This window comes from Elephas maximus, chromosome 16, assembly GCF_024166365.1.
Source record: "Elephas maximus indicus isolate mEleMax1 chromosome 16, mEleMax1 primary haplotype, whole genome shotgun sequence".
Classification (NCBI taxonomy): Eukaryota; Metazoa; Chordata; class Mammalia; order Proboscidea; family Elephantidae; genus Elephas; species Elephas maximus.
In genome coordinates, this window is record NC_064834.1 from 80,902,607 (window position 1) to 80,925,520 (window position 22,914).

At 44.3% G+C, this 22,914-nt stretch overlaps 1 protein-coding gene across 1 annotated transcript in view; it reads right to left on the reverse strand.

Moving 5' to 3' along the window:
• TCERG1L (transcription elongation regulator 1 like) overlaps window positions 1–22,914 on the reverse strand; it is a 247,776-nt gene that overhangs the window by 43,289 nt on the left and 181,573 nt on the right. The window contains exon 6 of the mRNA XM_049855609.1: window positions 10,658–10,727. Within this exon, the coding sequence (XP_049711566.1) occupies window positions 10,658–10,727 (70 nt within the window). The remainder of the gene's footprint in view (window positions 1–10,657; window positions 10,728–22,914) is intronic.

A 22,914-nucleotide genomic window follows, 5' to 3' on the forward strand; every position in this document is an offset into this window, starting at 1 on the left:
TCAAGTCAGTCTCTCACACAAAAACTTCTATACACCTTGCTACACACTCCCAATTACTCTTCCCTTAATGAGACAGCCCGCTCTCTCCCTCCACTTTCTCTTTTCGTGTCCTTTCCGCCAGCTTCTAACACCCTCCACCCTCTCATCTCCCCTCCAGGCAAGAGATGACAACATAGTCTCAAGTGTCCACCTGATCCAAGAAGCTCACTCCTCACCAGCATCCCTCTCCAACCCGTTGTCCAGTCCAATCCACGTCTGAAGAGTTGGCTTTGGGAATGGTTCCTGTCCTGGGCCAACAGAAGGTCTGGGGACCATGACCACTGGGGTCCTTCTAGTCCCAGTCAGACCATTAAGTCTGGTCTTATGAGAATTTGGGGTTTGCATCCCACTGCTCTCCTGCTCCCTCAGGGGTTCTATGTTGTGTTCCCTGTCAGGGCTGTCACCAGTTGTAGCCGGGCATCATCTAGTTCTTCTGGTCTCAGGATGATGTAGTCGCTGGTTCATGTGGCCCTTTCTGTCTCTTGGGCTCGTAATCGCCTTGTGTCCTTGGTGTTCTTCATTCTCCTTTGATCCAGGTGGGTTGAGACCAATTGATGCATCTTAGATGGCTGCTTGCTAGCGTTTAAGACGCCAGACGCCACTCTTCAAAGTGGGATGCAGAATGTTTTCTTAATAGATTTTATTATGCCAATTGACTTAGATGTCCCCTGAAACCATGGTCCCCAGACCCCTGCCCCTGCCCCTGCTACGCTGGCCTTCGAAGCTTTCAGTTTATTCAGGAAACTTCCTTGCTTTTGGTTTGGTCCAATTGTGCTCACCTCCCCTGTATTGTGTGCTGTCTTTTCCCTTCACCTAAAGTAGTTCTTATCTACTATTTAATTAGTAAATGCCCCTTTCCCACCCTCACTCCCTCCCCCCTTTCGAAACCACAAAAGAATGTTTTCTTCCCAGTTTAACCTATTTCTCAAGTTCTTATAATAGTGGTCTTATACAATATTTGTCCTTTTGCAACTGACTAATTTCACTCAGCATAATGCCTTCCAGGTTCCTCCATATTATGAAATGTTTCACAGATTCCTCACTGTTCTTTATCAATGTGTAGTATTCCATTGTGTGAATATACCATAATTTATTTACCCATTCATCCATTCATGGGCACCTTGGTTGCTTCCATGTTTTTGCTATTGTAAACAGTGCTGCAATAAACGTGGGTGTGCATATATCTGTTCGTGTAAAGGCTCTTATTTCTCTAGGATATATTCCAAAGAGTGGGATTGCTGGATCCTATGGTAGTTATATTTCTAACTTTTTAAGGAAGCACCAAATCGATTTCCAAAGTGGTTGTACCATTTGACATTCCCACCAGCAGTGTAGAAGTGTTCCAATCTTTCCACAGCCTCTCCAACGTTTATTCTTTTGTGTTTTTTGGATTAATGCCAGCCTTGTTGGAGTGAGATAAAACCTCATTGTAGTTTTGATCTGCAATTTCTCTAATGGCTAATGATCGTGAACATTTCCTCATATATCTGTTAGCTGCCTGAATTCTTTAGTGAAGTGTCTATTCACATCTTTTGCCCATTTTTTAATTGGGTTATTTGTCTTTTTGTAGTTGAGCTTTTGCAGTAATCATGTAGATTTTAGACATCAGGCACTGATCAGAAATGTCATAGCTAAAAACTTTTTCCCAGTCTGTAAGTAGTCTTTTTACTCTTTTGGTGAAGTCTTTGGGTGAGCATAGGTGTTTGATTTTTAGGAGCTCCCAGTTATCTAGTTTTTCTTCTACATTCTTTATAATGTTTTCTGTACTGTTTATGCCATGTATTAGGGCTCCTAACGTCATCCCTATTTTTTCTTCCATGATCTTTATCATTTTAGGTTTTATATTTAGGTCTTTGATCCATTTTGAGTTAATTTCTGTGCATGGAGTGAGGTATGGGTCTTGTTTCATTTTTTTGCAGGTGGATATTCAGTTATGCCAGCACCATTTGTTAAAAAGACTGTCTTTTCCCCATTTAACTGTTTTGGGGCCTTTGTCAAATATCAACTGCTCATATGTGGATGGATTTATGTCTGGATTCTCAATTCTGTTCCATTGGTCCATGTATCTGTTGTTGTACCAGTACCAGGCTGTTTTGACTACTGTGCTGGTATAATAGGTTCTAAAATCAGGTAAAGTAAGGCCTCCCAGTTTGTTCTTCCTTTTCAGTAATGCCTTATTTATCTGGGGCCTCTTTCCCTTCCATATTAAGTTGGTGATTTGATTCTCCATCTCCTGAAAGAATGTCCTTGGGATTTGGATCAGAATTGCGTTAAATGTATAGATCGCTTTTCATAGAATGGACATTTTTATAATGTTAAGTCTTCCTATCCATGAGCAAGGCATGTCCTTCCACTTACGGAAGTCTCTTTTGGTTTCTTGCAGAAGTGTACTGTAATTTTTTTTTTTTGTGTGTGTGTGTGTGTGTAAGGCTTTTACATTTCTGGTAAGATTTATTCCTAAGTATTTTATGTTCTTGGGGGCTACTGTAAATGGCATTGATTTGGTGATTGCCTCTTCGATGTTCTTTTTGTTGGTGTAGAGGAATCCAACTGATTTTTGTATGTTTATCTTGTATCCCGATACTCTGCTGAACTCTTCTATTAGTTTCAGTAGTTTTCTGGAGGATTCCTTAGGGTTTTCTGTGTATAAGATCATGTCATCTGCAAATAGAGATCGTTTCACTTCTTCCTTGCCAATCTGGATGCCCTTTATTTCTTTATCTAGCCTAATTGCTCCTGCTAGGACTTCCAGCACAATGCTGAATATGAGTGGTGATAAAGCTCATCTTTGTCTGGTTCCCTATCTCAATGGGAATGTTTTCAGGCTCTCTCCATTTAGGGTGATGTTGGCTGTTGGCTTTCTATAAATGCCCTTTATTATGTTGAGGAATTTTCCTTCTATTCTTATTTTGCTGAGAGTTTTTATCATGAATGATTGTTGAACTTTGTCAAATGCGTTTTCTGCATCTACTGATAAAATCATGTGATTCTTGTCTTTTGTTTTACATTAATTGTTTTGCTAATGTTGAACCATCCCTGCATACCTGGTATAAATCCCACTTGGTCATTGTGAATTATTTTTTTGATATGTTGTTGAATTCTATTGGCTAGAATTTTGTTGAGGATTTTTGTATCCACATTCATGAGGGATATAGGTCTGTAATTTTCTTTTCTTGTGGTGTCTTTACCTGGTTTTGCTATCAGGGATATGGTGGCTTCATAGAATGAATTTCGGAGTATTCTGTCCTTTTCTATGCCCTGAAATACCTTTAGTAGTAGCGGTATTAACTCTTCTCTGAAAGTTTGGTAGAACTCTGCAGTGAAGCCGTCTGGACCAGGGTTTTTTTTTTGTTGAGAGTCTTTCGGTTACCTTTTCAATCTCTTCCTTTGTTATGGGTCTACTTAGTTGCTCTGCCTCTGTTTGTGTTAGCTTAGGTAGGTAGTGTGTTTCTAGGAATTCATCCATTTCTTCTGGGTTTTCAAATTTGTTTGAGTATACTTTTTCACAGTAATCTGATATGACTCTTTTAATTTCAGTTGGGTCTGTTGTAATATTGTCCATCTCATTTCTTATTCAGGTTATTTGCTTCCTCTCCTGTTTTTCTTTTGTCAGTTTGGCCAGTGGTTTATCAATTTTTTTTTTTTTTCAAAAAACCAGCTTTTCGTCTTGCTAATTCTTTCGATTGTTTTTCTCTTTTCTGTTTCATTTAGTTCAGCTCTGATTTTTATTATTTGTTTTCTTCTGGTGCCTGTGGGTTTCTTTTGTTGCTCTGTTTCTATTTGTTCAAGTTATAGGGATAATTCTTTGATTTGGGCCCTTTCTTCTTTTTGGATGTGTGCATTTATTGATATAAATTGGCCTCTGAGCATCGCTTTTGCTGTGTCCCAAAGGTTCTCATAGGAAGTGTTTTCATTCTCATTGGATTCTCTGAATTTCTTTATTCCATCCTTAATGTCTTCTATAATCTCGTCTTTTTTGAGCAGGGTATTGTTCAGTTTCCAAGTCTTTGATTTCTTTTCTGTGCTTTTCCTGTTATGGATTTCCACTTTTATGGCCTTATGGTCAGAGAAGATGCTTTGTAATTTTTCAATGTTTTGGATTCTGCTAAGGTTTGCTTTATGACCTAATATGTGGTCTATTCTAGAGAATGTTCCTTGTGCACTAGAAAAGAAAGTATAGTTGGTTGCTGTTGGGTGGAGTGTTCTGTGTATGTCTACGAGGTCAAGTTGGTTGATTTTGGCATTCAGATCTTCCATGTCTGTTTTGAGCTTCTTTCTGGATCTCCTGTCCTTCACAAAGTGGTGTGTTGGAGTCTCCTACTATTATTGTGGAGCTGTCTATCTCCCTTTTCAATGCTGATAGAGTTTGTTTTATGTATCTTGCAGCCCTGTCATTGGGTGCATAACTATTTAATACGGTTATATCTTCTTGGTGTACTGTCCCTTTAATCATTATATAGTGTCCTTCCTTATCCTTTCTGATGGATCTAACTTTAAAGTCTATTTTGTCAGACATTAATATTGCCACTCCTGCTCTTTTTTGATTGTTGTTTGCTTGATATATTTTTTCCAGCCTTTGAGTTTTAGTTTGTTTGTGTCTCTAAGTCTAATGTGTGTCTCTTATAGGCAGCATAAAGACGGATCTTGCTTTTTAATGCATTCTGCCACTCTCTGTCTCTTTACTAGTGCATTTAGTCCATTGACATTCAGGGTAATTATGCATAGGTATGAAGTCAGTGCTATCATTTGGATGTCTTTTTTTGTGCATTGTTGACAGTTTCTTTTTCCCACTTGATTTTCTGTGCTGAGTAGGTTTTCTTTATATATTGTCCTTTCCTCATATTTGTTGTTGTTGATTTTGTTTCTGCTGAGTCTGTATTTTTCCCTTGTATTTTATTTTGATGAGTAGGATAGTTTGTGTCCTTCGTGGTTACCTTATTATTTACCCCTATTTTTCCAAATTTAAAACTAACTTTTATTTCTTTGTATCGCCGCATCTTCCTCTCCATGTGGAAGATGTATGATTACATTTCTTAGTCCCTCTTTATTATTTTAATGTTTTCTTTTTTTATATAATAACATTGCCATTACCCTGTGTTGGGCTTTTTTTTTTTTTTTTTAATCTTGCTTTGTGTTTTTGGGTTTCCCTGTCTGGGTTGACTTCTGGTTGCTCTGCCCAGTGTTCCAGTCTTGGATTGATACCTGATATTATTGATTTTCAAACCAAAGACCTCCCTTTAGTATTTCTTGTAGTTTGGGTTTGGTTTTTATGAATTCCCTAAACTTCCGTTTATCTGGAAATGTCTTAATCGCACCTTCATAGTTAAGAGAAAATTTTGATGGATATATGATTCTTGGCAGGCAATTTTTTCCTTCAATTTTTTAAATATGTCATCCCATTGCCTTCTTGCCTGCGTGGTTTCTGCTGAGTAGTCCGAGTTTATTCTTATTGGCTCTCCTTTGTAGATGGCTTTTCGTTCATCCCTTGCTGCTCTTACAAGTCTCTCTTTATCTTTGGTTTTGGAAAGTTTGATTATAGTATGTCTTGGTGACTTTCTTTTAACATTTACCTTATTTGGAATTCGATGAGCATCTTGGGTAGATATCTTCTCATCTTTCACAATATCACGGAAGTTTTCTGCCAGCAAATATTCAACAGTTCTCTCTGTATTTTCTGTTATCCCTCCCTGTTCTGGTACTCCAATCACTCGTAGGTTATTTCTCTTGATAGAGTCCCACATGATTCTTAAGTTTCCTTCATTTTTTAAAAATTCTTTTATCTGATTTTTCTTCAAATATGTTAGTGCCAAGTGATCTGTCTTCGAATTCAGAAATTCTAGCTTCTACTTGCTTAATTCTGCTCCTCTGACTTTCTATTGAGTTATCTAATTCTGTAATTTTACTGTTAATCTTCTGAATCTCTGATTGTTGTTGGTGTATGGATTTTTCCAGCGTATTAAACTTTTCATTACGTTCCTGAATAATGTTTCTAATTTCTTCAGTTGCTTTATCTGTGTGTTCCTTGGCTTGTTCTGTGCATTGCTTCATTTCCTTCCTGATGTCTTGAAGGGTTCTGTATATTAAACTTTTGTATTCTGCATCTGGTAATTCCAGGAATGCACTTTCATCTAGAAGATCCCTGGGTTCTTTGTTTTGAGAGCCTGTTGAGGTGGTCATGGTCTGTTTCTTTATGTCACTTGATATTGACTGTTGTCTCCAAGCCATCTAGAAGTTATTGTATTAGTTTATGCTTGCTTACTGTGTTGTAGCTGCTTGTTTTGTTTTGTTTTGGTATACCCCTATGGGTTGCTTCAGTGAGCTAGCTTGATTATTTTCACCTTTGGAGCTCTGGTGTCTTGTCCCCAGCTGGCTAGAGCTATTATCAGGTATATCAGTCTAGGAGTCCATTCAGTTTTCTTGTATGAATTCAGGTAGCTGATATCAAGTGTGTGGTACAGGCTCTGTCCTACAGTCTTAGAGGGGCAGGGGTGATTGGCATATATACCAGTATCTGATTGCAGCAGGGGGTCATGCTGTAAACAAGGCAGGGGGGTGAGAACCAACCCCCAAGTGTCTGTGAGGAAAACGTGTCTGTGTTCCCTAGATCATGCTGGTGGGTGGGTTCTGCAGAGGGGCCATGGGCACCCAAAGTTTTTGGTTGTAAGGACTGAGAGGTACCAGTTGTCTTTGGACCCCTATTGCGGGTGGCTGGGTGACCTGAGTGGAGCTACCAGTCCTTAGGTCCCTGATGTGGGTAGGTGAGGGCCTTGTTTAATAGGCAAAGAAATGTCAAACGTCAAACACCCACCTCTCCACCACAGAGCTGAAATGGTTGGAGTTTGTCAACAAGGGCCTATTCTCCCGAAATAGGCCCACACAGGTCCACGCAGAAGGGAAAGGTGCTCAAGGTCCACGGATAGCTTATGCCTGGACAGGAGCTGCTTCTGTGCTGAACTCCTCCGGTTAATGGAGCTAGCAAATTATCTTTTTCCCCCAGTTGAAAATTTTTCCTTCCCCAAGGCCGAGAGGATGGCTCTAGGTGCTCACTAGGGTCTACCTCAGGCCTAGGGATTCAGCTGCTGATGCCGGCTTGGGGGTGGGGAGGCGCGGTAAAATATACAGAAGTACTTAGCTTTTGCCAAGAGCGCCATTGACCTCAGGTTCCAGACATGTGAGTGGGCTGTGTGGCTGGCTGCTTCTCCCTGAGGAAACTGCTGCCAAACGCTAGGACCAGCCCGCCTCTGCTGCTGCTGCTGCCACCGCAGGTCCAGGAATGGTGCCTGAGGGCTCCCCGTAATTCAGGTCCAGTAACTCCTCTCCGCTTCTGAATGGTCTCTTCCTTCCCCTGCCCCTCAGTTTGTTGTCTACGCTTGCCTTTGATGCTCAGGGCTCCCAGCTTGTCACAAATATACTCCTTTCACTTGTTTTGGGGGGGTCTTTGTTGTAAAGAGGGCTCGATGGAAGTGTCTGTCTATTCCGCCATCTTGGCTCTGCCTCCTCTTCCTCCAATCTTGATGCCTCATTCTTCTTTATATAGTCCAGCTTCTTGGATTATTTGCTCAGCATATGCATTGAATATGTATGGTGAAAGGATACAACCCTGATGCACATCTTTCCTGACTTTAAACCATTCAGTATCCCCTTGTTCTGTTTGAACAACTGTCTCTTGGTCTATTTACAGATTCCTCATGAGTGCTATTAAGTGTTCTGGAATTCCTATTCTTTGCAATGTTATCCGTAATTTGTTATGGTACACACAGTCAAATGCCCTTGCATAATCAATACAACACAGATAAAAATTTTTCTGGTATTCTCTGCTGAGATGCATCTGACATCAACAATGATATCTCTCGTTCCCCGTTCTCTTCTGAATCCAGCTTCAATTTCTGGCAGTTCCCTGATGACATACTCTTCCAACTGTATCTGAATTATCTTCAGCAAAATTTTACTTGTGTGTGATATTAATGTTACTGTTTGGTAATTTCCAAATTCTGTTGGATCACCTTTCTTTGGAATGGGCACAAATATGGATATCTTCCAGTCAGTTGGCCGGGTAGCTGTCTTCCAAATTTCTTGGCATAGACAAGTGAGCACCTCTAGTGCTGCATCCGTTTGTTGAAACATCACATATATACATTTATAGATATATAAATGTATCTGTAAATATGTATATCATTAAGTATATATTTATTATATATTACATATGTGTGTATATATATGTGTGTGTGTGTATATATACACACACACACACACACACACACACACATACGTATATAGTCAAAGATCAGCAGAGGCTGACCTAGCCAATATCCATGGTCTGAACATAAAAACAAGGAACAGGTACCCTCTTCCTTTCCTCAGAACCTTTGACTGCTATCACTGTTCTCTCTCTTCCATAGGCCATACAAGTATCTTTGACCCCCAAAAGCCACTCTCTAAGGAGGTTTCAGGGAGCAAGAAAACAGAGGCTGTGAGATTGGACCTAGGTCTTCCTAACTCCACAACCCACAGGTACCCCCAGGACCTGGCAAAGGCAACCACGGGCCTCCTGCACACAGCTGTTGGCTGGTGGGATGCACCCTAGGTCAGGGAGCAGGACCTAGGGTACAGTCACACCTGAAGCAGGAGTCCAGGGAGGAGGCGGTAACCTGGGAGGAGGAGGCGCCCACCTCCCACCTGGACCACCTCCCTGTCTTGGAAGAGACGGTTCTCCCTGCCCTGCTTGGTGCCTGGCTGGCTACCACTCAAAATGGAAATACAGCCATGCCCCCGTGAGCACAGCTGATTTTAAAAAGAGTGTGCATGGTGGGGAAAAAGCCCAAAGGTACCAACATAAAAGGCTCTAATAAACCCACACAGGTCTAACTCCTCGGGTTTGTTGTTCCTGGATGATCATCTGGAGGGAAGAGCTACCACCCCAGCGATCAGGCCACCCGCTGTCCCCACTCCTGTCTTCTACCTTGTTTTCCACACTATCCTTGCCGAGAAGTCATAGGGCAAAGGAGCAAAAAGGTGAAACTGGGATGCTGATTCTTCATTATTGAAAAAATAAGTATTGCATCTTTGAAGGCACTTTTAGGAAGAAAAAAAATACACACAATGCCAACGTTCTTGACGGGAAGGATAACTGCGTTTGGATTCTTGCCATTGGCCTCGGCTGCCCCCACGACAGGGACAGAGACACAGATCAGTGGAGTCACCCAGTTCTGAGGGGAGAGTGCGGTAGGACTCGGGCTATAGGAACGTCCCTTAGAGGCAGCCTATGAAATGTCCCTCCACTGATTTCTCCCCACCTTCCTCTGCCGAGGATGGGCACTCCCAACAGCTATTTCACCGTCCATCTCCCTCCGTAGGGGAACTTAGACTCATACATCCAGAATTTTACCCCACTACGAAGGAACTGGTGGCATAGTGGTTAAGAGCTTGACTGCTAACCAAAAGGTCGGCAGTTCAAATCCACCAGCTGCTCCTTGGAAACCCGATGGGGCAGTTCTCCTCTGTCCTATAGGGTCGCTATGAGTTGGAATTAACTCGATGACAATGGGTTTGGCTTTTGGTTAGTTAAGAGGGAATAGGAGTCCCTGGATGGTGCAATTGGTTAACATGTTCAGGTGGTCACGGAAAGGTTGGAGGTTCGAGTTCACCCAGAGGTGCCTCGGAAGAAAGGCCTGGTGATCTACTTCTGAAAAATCAGCCACTGAAAAGCCTGTGGAGCGCAGTTCTGCTCCGACACATGTGAGGCTGTAGTGAGGCGACTCAACAGCAACAATTTTCTTTGTTTTTTTGTGAAAGAAAAACAGTCCGAGGGCCTGAGGAGAGGAGTAACAGAGGAAGACTGAGCCGCTTGGCTTGTGGGGGAAGGAGGCCTCCCCCCGCGTGGCGGCGTCATAACCACCACAGAAAAACAGCAACAAGCTGCCTTTGAACCGGAGCTTCGCCTTCCTGAAGGAGGCCCGAGGCGGCTATGCAGCCGTCATCCGTGCTTCCTGCCTCAGCCTGAGCCTTGGAACCTCCGCGCCCATTTCACGGGTGAGGACTGGTTTCGGGGTTGGGCCGCTGCTGTTAGGTGCCGCGAGTCGGTTCCGACTCATAGCGACCCCATGTGCAACTGCAGGAAACACTGCCTGGTCCCGCACCATCCTCGCCATCGGCGCTGGGTTGAAGCCCATTGTTGCAGCCACTGTGCCAGGCCATCTGATAAAGGGTCTTTGCCCAAAGTCGCTCAGCAAGCAAGGGGCAGGGCTGGAGCCACAGCCCAGATCCGCCGGCCCCGCGGACCACAGTCTCACCGTGGACGCAGCCCCGCTGCCCACCACACCGGGGCCGCCCACCCCCGCGCCGGCCCACAAGCTCTGCAGGGCTGAGCCTGGGCTCCCTGGGGGGCCGGGGAGCACTATCCACCGTGTCCGAGGTGCCCTGAGCCACTGGGCACCTGCTTCATGGGGTACTGGGATAGTTACTGGGACAGACTAGAAAAGTCCCAGTTTCCCGGGCCCACTGCCACCTGCTCAGTGGTTTAGTATGTCCTTTTCTCAGAATCAACAGCTCCACCAACCAGCGATCGCCCGTCTCCCTCAACACCACAGAAAGCAGGATGGGAGAAGACGGCGCCACCTACCGGTTCCGCTTGGTTTTCACGTTTTGGTCCCCGCCGCCATCTTCAGAGCTGGACGGGTCGCTGTGATCGGCTGAAAGAAAGTCAGGTGACAGCAGCTGAGGGTCAGCGCTCCTCACTCTGGCAGATCACCGTGAAGGTCTCGCCTTCACTCTGACTTAACAGGAAGCTAAACACAGATTTCTCTTAAAGGCAGACCTCGGATGGGAGCAGCAGCTTTCTCTGGGCACATGCTCTTAGGTTTCAGCAGAGGGGAAACGTGGTTTTGCTTTTCTGGAGGGAGGTTGTTAGCTGCTGCCCCTTTAGAGGTTTTTGGGTAGGCCTTTAGGAGGGACCAGAGGATGCGAATTAAAGGTGGTCATCCACTAAATCCTCCCCTTCCCCCTCAGGACAGGGACCCCTGGGTAAGTCCTTCTATTTCTGACTCAGTTAACTTCATGTGGCTGCTAAGCAAAAGGTTGGAGGTTTGAATCCACCCAGAGGCAACTTGGAAGAAAGGCCTGATGATATACTTTAGAAAAATCAGTCATTGCAAACCCTACAGAGCACAGCTCTACTCCAGCACCTGGGACTGCGGTGACTAGGAGCCTGGACAGCAGCTGGTCCTGCTATTTAACACCTGCCTTCACGTTCTCTAGATGAAGAAAGCAACCTGGGCCTCCCACTCTGCCAGTGCTCTAATGAAAAGGTTGATGACCAACGCGCTCCCTTTGGGTCCTGCTGTTAGCTGTCCTCCTCCACCTCAGTGTCATCAGATTTCTCCTGCATGTGGCACACGCTGCACCCCTGACCACGTGTCTGCTTCTAACAGCCACAGTGATCTGGAAGGCATGGCCCCTCACTGCCATCCGGAGGAGCTGGCCCTGTAAAGGTTTGATGAGCTCTTGGAATGAAAGAGTAAAAAGGCTTATCACGGTTTGGCGTCCGTCTCCAACAGGAAATAGGAAAAACGAGTGTGAAGACAGTTCTAGAACATCACTATTTCCATCCTGACGGGCTGAAAGACTTTCAGACGTCCCCCGCATCACAGCGCCCTCCCGCTCCTCATGCTGCACCTGGCCTCCTTGGAGACCGCTTTCTCCTTAGACCTGTTGCAGTGTGGGCAGAGGGGAGGGGGTTGGGCTCTGCAGAACATCCCAGGGACACCCCCAGGCCCACCCCCCTGGGTCCCCATCCTTCCCATGGCCACTCGACTCACATATCCCCAAGGGGTATAGGAACACGGCCCAGGTGAATGTGGAGCCCACAGGTAAGGCACCACCTGCGGCACCCATGAAGCCCCGAAACCCTCCCCACCTTTCCGTTTATAAACCCTGACCTGTCTCCACAGGCACTTCCTTTGGAATCCCAAGAGCACGCAAGCTACCAGCACCCAGTTCACATCAATTCATAACTTTGTTTTCAAAGTACAGGTAGAGGAAAGTCAGGTCTAGAAGCCCCCAGCCCCTGGCTGCACTGTGTCTTTGTCCATGGCCCTCCTCCCTACCCACCCCAGGCACCATCATCCCCTCCCTGTCAGACCCCCAAAAGCTGCGTGAGCCGAGCTGGTGTGACAAGCTGGCTCTGGGCACTCTGCCAGGCTGTGGTGCGCATGACATGTGCACTGGGCAAGGAGTCTCACTGTGAGTGGTCCCAGACTTTGTGAAAACTGAAGATGGACAGGGGGTGGGGGAACAGTCAGCACCTGGAAGTTGGGGAGCCAGTTCTGGAGCAGTATTCTGGGGGCTCTAGAGCAGGGTTGGAAACCCTGGTGGCGTAGTGGTTAAGTAAGGTCGGCAGTTCAAATCCACCAGGCACTTCTTAGAAACTCTATGGGGCAGTTCTACTCTGTCCTTTAGGGTCACTATGAGTCGGAATCAACTCGAAGACAACAGGTATGGTACGGTACAGTAGAGCAGGGTTTCTCAAGGCCGCTCTGCAGATGTTTAGGGTGGGATCATTCTCTGTGGGGGTTGTCTGTGAACTGTGGGTGTTGGCTCCATCCCTGATCTCCACCCAGCAGATGATGGTAGCACCCCTCCCTAGCTGTGACAATCGAACATGTCTGCAGACGCTGCCAAATGCCCCTGAGGACAGGACTGCTGCCATTCAGAAGCTCTGGTCTACAGAAAAGACCATATTAATAATTGAGGTGACCTGGGAGGGGAAGGGGAGGCATTTAAAGGCCGATTCTCGCTTCTGCAACCTCTCCCTACACGACGAGGCCCGCCACGTGAGGTCCATAATCTCCATCCCAGGAACCTCAAGAGGTGCCCACACTGTCCATACTGGGAACCCGAGAAACCAAAAAAACCAAACTAGTTGCCACGGAGTCGATTTCGACTCACCTCAACCCTATAGGACAGAGCAGAACTGTCCCATAAGGTTTCCAAGGAGCAGCTGGTGGATTCGAACTGCCGACCTTTTGGTTAGCAGCCAGCTCTTAACCACTCCTCACACATTCCTCCATGCCGGGGACCCCCGAGAGGCACTCACACTCTCCTCCACACCAGGGACCCCAAGAGTTGCGCTTGATCCCAGTGCTCCCCAAACATCTCTCCTGCATGGCGCTCTGTCTTCTGACACCTCTACCTCTGTGCTCCACTGACACCCTACAGGCACACCCAGCCTGGGTCTCCCTCACTCCCCAGCCCCTGGTGTTCCTGCTCAGCCTCAGGCCTGCTTAGACTTTCACGAGAGGACTTGTCTCATTGCGCCCCATGGCCTCCCTGGCCCTGCTCCCGCCAGCCCTTATCTGCCCATCTGAGTGTTCTGGACACTTCCCCAGGGAGCACCTGCTGCCTGGAGTGACTATAGTAGGTCTTGATTCTTTTTGTTGTCTGGGACACAGGTGGGAGGTGTGGGGAGCGGCAGAGCCCTGAGACCAGGTGACCCCTCTTCATGCCTGCAGACAGACCCCACTGCAGCCAGACCAAGGGGAAACCCAGAAAACAAAAAAGTATTTTTTAAAAAATGAAGCCGTACAATGGACAGGACTTAAAATTAAAGAAATGTGCCCTGTGTCAGTGCTCTCGTTGGAGCTCTTGTTTTTGTGTTTGTAAGGATGTCAGTACGGTGACGCCTTCCTAGCCAAGGCGACAAGTCCAGAGACCACCAAGGAAAATATTTATAGATTTGATCACCTTTAAAAGTACAAGACCAGTCTGTTTTATGGCAACAGAAAAAATATAAAAAGATTAGAAAAGAAAAAGGATGGAATGAAGTTACAGCTAAGACCCTGACACCCTTGATCTACAAGAGGTCCTATAATTCAGGAAGAAAAACAAATAAACACCCTTGGTCTACAAGAGGTCCTATAACTCAGGCAGAAAGGCAAACAAACAATTCACAGGAAAACAAGTGGCCAGTAAACATGTGAAAAGGTCTTCAGCTTCTCTCAAAGGTAAAGAAATGCCAAAGGAAACAAAGGACGGTTTAGAAATTAAGTTTCGCTGGTCGGCAGCAACGAGGACAGTCTCAGATGCCAGTGGGAGCGTGAATCAGTCAGCTTCTCTGGAGGACTTAGCAACATCTCTCAGAATTTAAGATGCATGTAGCATCTGACCCAAGTCCGATAATATGAATTTACACAATCGATATACTTGTAAGGTTGTCCCTAAGATAAACATAGGTGCAAAGATGCCTCTATCAGCACTACTGTGTTAGCAATGACGAACAGATGACCTAGAATTGCATTGACCGGGGTGGGGGTGGGGGGTCTGAAGTCATGGTGCATTCAGATGAGAGGGAGAGACAGGAGGGAAAGAGAAGAAAAAGAGAGAGGAGGTCCCAGGCACACTGCTCGAGGAAAAACAGCGCAGGGAAAGCCGCCCTTTCCCAGGCCGCAGCTGCGTTTGCACAGGGCCATCTTACATCCTACGTGGCAAAATGAATATCATTATCAATTTGCATTTGTCTCCAACATAAATGACTAAAATGTCTACAGAGTCACCGGAGCTGAGTCTGGTTCGCGCTGTTTGTATTACAAGTCGGGGACAAGCAAGTTTACAGGACAAGGCCACCTGTGTCAGCACAGGGAGCAGTACCTTCCAGAAATGCATTCTCACCATCTGCTCTAAGAGCTCAGCCTGGCGGGGCTGTCCTCGGGGATCTGCAGTCAGACCCACATGGGTTCGAATCCTGTCCCCCACTTAACAGAAGTTCGACTTTGGGCAAGTTAATTAACCTTGATTCTTCAATTCCCTCCTGTAAAATGGGTATAAAGATGATGTGGTTGGCAGAACGATACCCCCAAAGAAGTCCATGTCCTCATCCCCGGAACCTGATTATGTTGTTAGATGGCAGGGGGAGATTAAGGTTGCAGATGGAATTAAGGTTGCTAATGAGGAGACCTTGACGTGAGGAAGTGTTGGGTGATTACAGTGGATGCTAAGGGTGGGCTTAATGTAATCATGAGGGTCCTTGTAAGTGGCAAAGGGAGGCGGAAGAGTCAGAGAAAGACTGGAAGATGTGACACTCTGGCTTTGAAGATAGAGGAGGGGGCCATGAGTCAAGCAATGTGGGCAGCATCTAGAAGCTGGAAAGTCAAGGGAACAGATGCTCCCCTGGAGCCTCCAGGAAGAACCAGTCCTATCAACACTTTGACCCGTTTTGGACTTCTGACCTCCAGAATGTAAGACAGTACATTTATGTTGTTTGAAGCCACCAAGTGTTTTGCAATTTGCTACAGCAGCAGTAATATTTAATACAGAAAGCACTAATCTCACAGGACTGCTGTGAGGATGAAATGTAACCATTACAACCCCAGCGACCCTCCCAGTGCCCCTCCACCTCCTCCACCTTTCCCTGTGGCCCCCTCCGTAGTTCTCATCACCAGGGCTTTGTGTCCTCCTCAGCCAAGAGGGAGCATTAGCAGAAGGGAAGCAGGAAGACAGTTTGGATATTTACTCCCTAATGCTCTCTGCTGCCTCTCCTCCTATTATCTGCCTGATTTAGGCAAATAATGCGCTCCTTCTGCATTTGATTGCTGGCTGTGCCTCTCACCCCTCCCACCCCAGGCACCCTTACAAGCACAGCCATGCCAATTCTCTTTCACATGTTGTTTAAAAAAAAAAAAAAAAAACAATTAGCATAGCGCACTTACCAATACCTCAGGGGCAAGGGCACAGCCGCAAACAAACAGGGAAGGCACAGGCTATTTGGGTAAAAATTCAGTAATCACCCTCTGGTCCTTCCCCAGGGCTGCACCTGAGCCTCACATAGGAAGGGGCAGGACTTGCCAGTGTAGATGAGGGCGGGTAGAGCTGGGCAAGGGAACGAAAGAGCAGTGCAATGATTCTATCCCACACTGGGAAGAGAAGACACTGATGCTGCCACCAAATACAGGGAAAGAAGGAGCCTGTGGCAGGCTTGGGGAATGCTGTAGATGGGATGAAAATGAACGTGAGTGTCCTCTAAACTGAAGGTGTGTCACAACCCCGAGATCGTCAGGCCATGGAACAGAGGGTGGGGGGTGAAGGCTGGTACTTCCCCGTTCATACCAGTCCAGCAGGCATTTATCCTCAACTGGCAGTGCTGCTACTAGAGCCATTAAAAAAAAAAAAAAAAAAACTGGCTGCACTGCAAGATAATCAGAAAATGATTCAGGCCTTCACTTGAATTCCTCAGCGAGGCTAACAGAATGAAAAAGGGCACTAGTTCCTTATCAGCTGAGTGATGAATAGCTTGGCATTTTTGGCAGTTCTGGGTCCTGCACCCGTAAGCTGCCTAACCCAATTAGTTCCACTTGCAAGCCTTACACACATTAAACGCACACACACACACCCCTAAGACCTCGTTGTTAGGTGCCATCAAGTTGGTTCTGACTCATAGGGACCTTACATACAACAGAACGCAGCACTGCCCGATCCCATGCCATCCTCATGATTGTTGCTATGTTTGAGTCCATTGTTGGAGCCGCTGTGTCAGTCCATCTCATTAAGGGTCTTCCTTTTTTTGGCTGACCCCTGATTTACCAAGGATGTCTTAGTCCTCTAGTCATAAGTGGATGGCTTTAACAAAGAGAGATTTATTGTCTCACAGTCCAGGATGCTGGAAGTCCAGCCAGCTCCAGGGGGAGGCTTTCTTTCTGTGTCGGCTCTGGGGGAAGATCCTTGTGATCAATCTTCCCCGGCCAAAGAATTTCTTAGCCCAGAGACCTGGGTCCAAAGGATAGTCTACTCTCCTGGTTCTTGTTTCTTCATGGTATGAGGCCCCCTGACTCTGCTTCCTTCTCTCTTTTATATCTCAAAAGAGATTGGCTTGACTCTTTGAGAAGATGGCGGACTAGGCAAACGCTACCTCGGATCCCTCTTACAACAAAGACACGGAAAAACAAGTGAATCGATCACATACATAACAATCTACGAACCCTGAACAACAAACACAGATTTAGAGATGGAGAACGAACTAATACGGGGAAGCAGTGATTGTTTCCAGAGCCTGGAGCCAGCATACCAGTCAGGTACGGCACAAGCACAGAGAGCTGCTCCACCCCCCTGAACTAACCCCGGGAGGGAGACCAGCCGGTTCCGCGGGCGGCGTGGGACGCAGCCGGTAGGAGAAGTCCCCGGGAGGCAGTGACTGGTCTTGGAGCAGGAAGAGCAGTGTCCCAGCCGGGGAACCGTCTCGCCGGGATTTGGACTGGACGCAGGTACGGCATAAACACGGAGAGCTGCTCCACCCCCCTGAACTAACCCCGGGAAGGGGCCCAGCCGTGTCGCATGGGCGGCATGGGACGCAGCCGGTAGGAGAAGTCCCCGGGAGGCAGCTACTGGTATTGGAGCAGGGAGAACAGCATCCCAGCCGGGACACTTGGTCACGGCACAAGCAAGGGGAGCTGCTCCACCCATCTGAACTAACCCCGGGAGGGGGCCCACCTGGTTTGCGGGGGTGGCACGGCCACGCGGCTGGAGGGACGAGAAGTCCCCGGGAGGCAGCGACTGATTTTGGAGTCGAGAGTGCACCGTCCCAGTAGGGAAGCCTTGACTTTGGGCGTGGGGCTGGAAGCGGAGGATCTGACCGTGACTCCAGCGGGCCAGACTCCCCGGGGGCAATTTCCACACAGCCAGCACACATAGGCGATGCGCCCGCAGGAATCTCAGATATAATAGTCATTCCAAGCAAGACAAGCAACTCTGGCTATATTCTGAGGTGCTACTCTCCTATCTCTCTGTTCCCTCCCCCACCCTCCCCAGGCAGCTTCATTAACATCCGAATAGCCTGAGCCAGAGGGAGAACTCTGATAGGGGTCTGACTGCATTTTTTTTTTTAGCGGATTTTCTGGAAAAACTAGTTTCCCAGTGATGGCTCGGAGACAACAATCCATATCAAACCACTTAAAGAAGCAGACCATGACAGCTTCTCCAACCCCCCAAACAAATGAATCAAAATCTTTCCCAAATGAAGATACAATCCTGGAATTATCAGATACAGAATACAAAAAACTAATTTACAGAATGCTTAAAGATATCACAAATGAAATTAGGATAACTGCAGAAAAAGCCAAGGAACACACTGATAAAACTGTTGAAGAACTCAAAAAGATTATTCAAGAACATAGTGGAAAAATTAATAAGTTGCAAGAATCCATAGAGAGACAACATGTAGAAGTCCAAAAGATTAACAATAAAATTACAGCATTAGACAATGCAATAGGAAGTCAGAGGAGCAGACTCGAGCAATTAGAATGCAGACTGGGACATCTGGAGGACCAGGGAATCAACACCAACATAGCTGAAAAAAAATCAGATAAAAGAATTAAAAAAACTGAAGAAACCCTAAGAATTATGTGGGACTCTATCAAGAAGGATAACCTGCGGATGATTGGAGTCCCAGAACAGGGAGGGGGGACAGAAAACACAGAGAAAATAGTTGAAGAACTCCTGACACAAAACTTCCCTGACATCATGAAAGACGAAAGGACATCTATCGAAGACGCTCATCAAACCCCATTTAAGATTGATCCAAAAAGAAAAACACCAAGACATATTATCATCAAACTCACCAAAACCAAAGATAAACAGAAAATTTTAAAAGCAGCCAGGGAGAAAAGAAAGGTTTCCTTCAAGGGAGAATCAGTAAGAATAAGTTCAGACTACTCAGCAGAAACCATGCAGGCAAGAAGGGAATGGGACGACATATACAGAACACTGAAGGAGAAAAACTGCCAGCCAAGGATCATATATCCAGCAGAACTCTCTCTGAAATATGAAGGCGAAATTAAGATATTTACAGACAAACACAAGTTTAGAGAATTTGCAAAAATCAAACCAAAGCTACAAGAAATACTAAAGGATATTGTTTGGTCAGAGAACCAATAATATCAGATATCAGCACAACACAAGGTCACAAAACAGAACGTCCTGATATCAACTCAAATAGGGAAATCACAAAAACAAATTAAGATTAAATAAAAAAATATATATACACATAACAGGGAATCATGGAAGTCAATAGGTAAAAGATCACAATAATCAAAAAGAGGGACTAAATACAGGAGGCATTGAACTGCCATATGGAGAGTGATACAAGGCGATATAGAACAATACAAGTTAGGTTTTTACTTAGAAAAATAGGGGTAAATAATAAGGTAACCACAAAAAGGTATAACAACGCTATAACTCAAGATAAAAGCCAAGAAAAACGTAACGACTCAACTAACATAAAGTCAAACACTATGAAAATGAGGATCTCACAATTTACTAAGAAAAACGCCTCAGCACAAAAAAGTATGCGGAAAAATTGTCAACAACACACATAAAAAGGCATCAAAATGACAGCACTAAAAACTTATTTATCTATAATTACCCTGAATGTAAATGGACTAAATGCACCAATAAAGAGACAGAGAGTCACAGACTGGATAAAGAAACACGATCCATCTATATGCTGCCTACAAGAGACACACCTTAGACTTAGAGACACAAACAAACTAAAACTCAAAGGATGGAAAAAAGTATATCAAGCAAACAATAAGCAAAAAAGAAGAGGAGTAGCAATATTAATTTCTGACAAAATAGACTTTAGACTTAATTCCACCACAAAGGATAAAGAAGGACACTATATAATGATAAAAGGGACAATTGATCAGGAAGACATAACCATATTAAATATTTATGCACCCAATGACAGAGCTGCAAGATACATAAATCAAATTTTAACAGAATTGAAAAGTGAGATAGATACCTCCACAATTATAGTAGGAGACTTCAACACACCACTTTCGGAGAAGGACAGGACATCCAGTAAAAAGCCCAATAGAGACACGGAAGATCTAATTACAACAATCAACCAACTTGACCTCATTGACTTATACAGAACTCTCCACCCAACTGCTGCAAAGTATACTTTTTTTTCTAGCGCACATGGAACATTCTCTAGAATAGACCACATATTAGGTCATAAAACAAACCTTTGCAGAGTCCAAAACATCGAAATATTACAAAGCATCTTCTCAGACCACAAGGCAATAAAACGAGAGATCAATAACAGAAAAACTAGGGAAAAGAAATCAAACACTTGGAAAATAAATAATACCCTTCTGAAAAAAGACTGGGTTATAGAAGACATCAAGGAGGGAATAAGGAAATTCATAGAAAGCAACGAGAATGAAAATACTTCCTATCAAAACCTCTGGGACACAGCAAAAGCAGTGCTCAGAGGCCAATTTATATCGATAAATGCACACATACAAAAAGAAGAAAGAGCCAAAATCAGAGAACTGTCCCTACAACTTGAACAAATAGAAAGTGAGCAACAAAAGAATCCATCAGGCACCAGAAGAAAACAAATAATAAAAATTAGAGCTGAACTAAATGAATTAGAGAACAGAAAAACAATTGAAAGAATTAACAAAGGCAAAAGCTGGTTCTTTGAAAAAATTAACAAAATTGATAAACCATTGGCTAGACTGACTAAAGAAATACAGGAAAGGAAACAAATAACCTGAATAAGAAACGAGAAGGACCACATCACAACAGAACCAAATGAAATTAAAAGAATCATTTCAGATTATTACGAAAAATTGTACTCTAACAAATTTGAAAACCTAGAAGAAATGGATGAATTCCTGGAAAAACACTACCTACCTAAACTAACACATTCAGAAGTAGAACATCTAAATAGACCCATAACAAAAAAAGAGATTGAAACGGTAATCAAAAAACTCCCAACAAAAAAAAGCCCTGGCCCGGACGGCTTCACTGCAGAGTTCTACCAAACTTTCAGAGAAGAGTTAACACCACTACTACTGAAGGTATTTCAAAGCATAGAGAAGGACGGAATACTACCCAACTCATTCTATGAAGTCACCATCTTCCTGATACCAAAACCAGGTAAAGACATTACAAAAAAAGAAAATTATAGACCTATATCCCTCATGAACATTGATGCAAAAATCCTCAACAAAATTCTAGCCAATAGAATCCAACAACACATCAAAAAAATAATTCACCCTGATCAAGTGGGATTTATACCAGGTATATGCAAGGCTGGTTTAATATCAGAAAAACCATTAATGTAATCCATCACATAAATAAAACAAAAGACAAAAACCACATGATCTTATCAATTGATGCAGAAAAGGCATTTGACAAAGTCCAACACCCATTCATGATAAAAACTCTTACCAAAATAGGAATTGAAGGAAAATTCCTCAACATAATAAAGGGCATCTATGCAAAGCCAACAGCCAATATCACTCTAAATGGAGAGAACCTGAAAGCATTTCCCTTGAGAACGGGAACCAGACAAGGATGCCCTTTATCACTGCTCTTATTCAACATCGTGCTAGAAGTCCTAGCCAGGGCAATTAGGCTAGACAAAGAAATAAAAGGTATCCGGATTGGCAAGGAAGAAGTAAAGTTATCACTATTTGCAGATGACATGATTATATACACAGAAAACCCTAAGGAATCCTCCAGAAAACTACTGAAACTAATAGAAGAGTTTGGCAGAGTCTCAGGTTATAAAATAAACATACAAAAATCACTTGGATTCCTCTACATCAACAAAAAGAACACCGAAGAGGAAATAACCAAATCAATACCATTCACAGTAGCCCCCAAGAAGATAAGATACTTAGGAATAAATCTTACCAAGGATGTAAAAGACCTATACAAAGAAAACTACAAAGCTCTACTACAAGAAATTCAAAAGGACATACTTAAGTGGAAAAACATACCTTGCTCATGGATAGGAAGACTTAACATAGTAAAAATGTCTATTCTACCAAAAGCCATCTATACATTTAACGCACTTCCGATCCAAATTCCAATGTCATATTTTAAGGGGATAGAGAAACAAATCACCAATTTCATATGGAAGGGAAAAAAGCCCCGGATAAGCAAAGCATTACTGAAAAAGAAGAAGAAAGTGGGAGGCCTCACTTTACCTGACTTCAGAACCTATTATACAGCCACAGTAGTCAAAACAGCCTGGTACTGGTACAACAACAGGCACATAGACCAATGGAACAGAATTGAGAACCCAGACATAGATCCATCCACGTATGACCAGCTGATATTTGACAAAGGACCACTGTCAATTAATTGGGGAAAAGATAGCCTTTTTAACAAATGGTGCTGGCATAACTGGATATCCATTTGCAAAAAAATGAAACAGGACCCATACCTCACACCATGCACAAAAACTAACTCCAAGTGGATCAAAGACCTAAACATAAAGACTAAAACGATAAAGATCATGGAAGAAAAAATAGGGACAACCCTAGGAGCCCTAATACAAGGTATAAACAGAATACAAAACATTACCAAAAATGATGAAGAGAAACCCGATAACTGGGAGCTCCTAAAAATCAAACACCTATGCTCATCTAAAGACTTCTCCAAAAGAGTAAAAAGACCACCTACAGATTGGGAAAGAATTTTCAGCTATGACATCTCCGACCAGCGCCTGATCTCTAAAATCTATATGATTCTGTCAAAACTCAACCACAAAAAGACAAACAACCCAATCAAGAAGTGGGCAAAGGATATGAACACACATTTCACTAAGGAAGATATTCAGGCAGCCAACAGATACATGAGAAAATGCTCTCGATCATTAGCCATTAGAGAAATGCAAATTAAAACTACGATGAGATTCCATCTCACACCAGCAAGGCTGGCATTAACCCAAAAAACACAAAATAATAAATGTTGGAGAGGCTGTGGAGAGATTGGAACTCTCATACACTGCTGGTGGGAATGTAAAATGGTACAACCACTTTGGAAATCTATCTGGCGTTATCTTAAACAGTTAGAAATAGAACTACCATACAA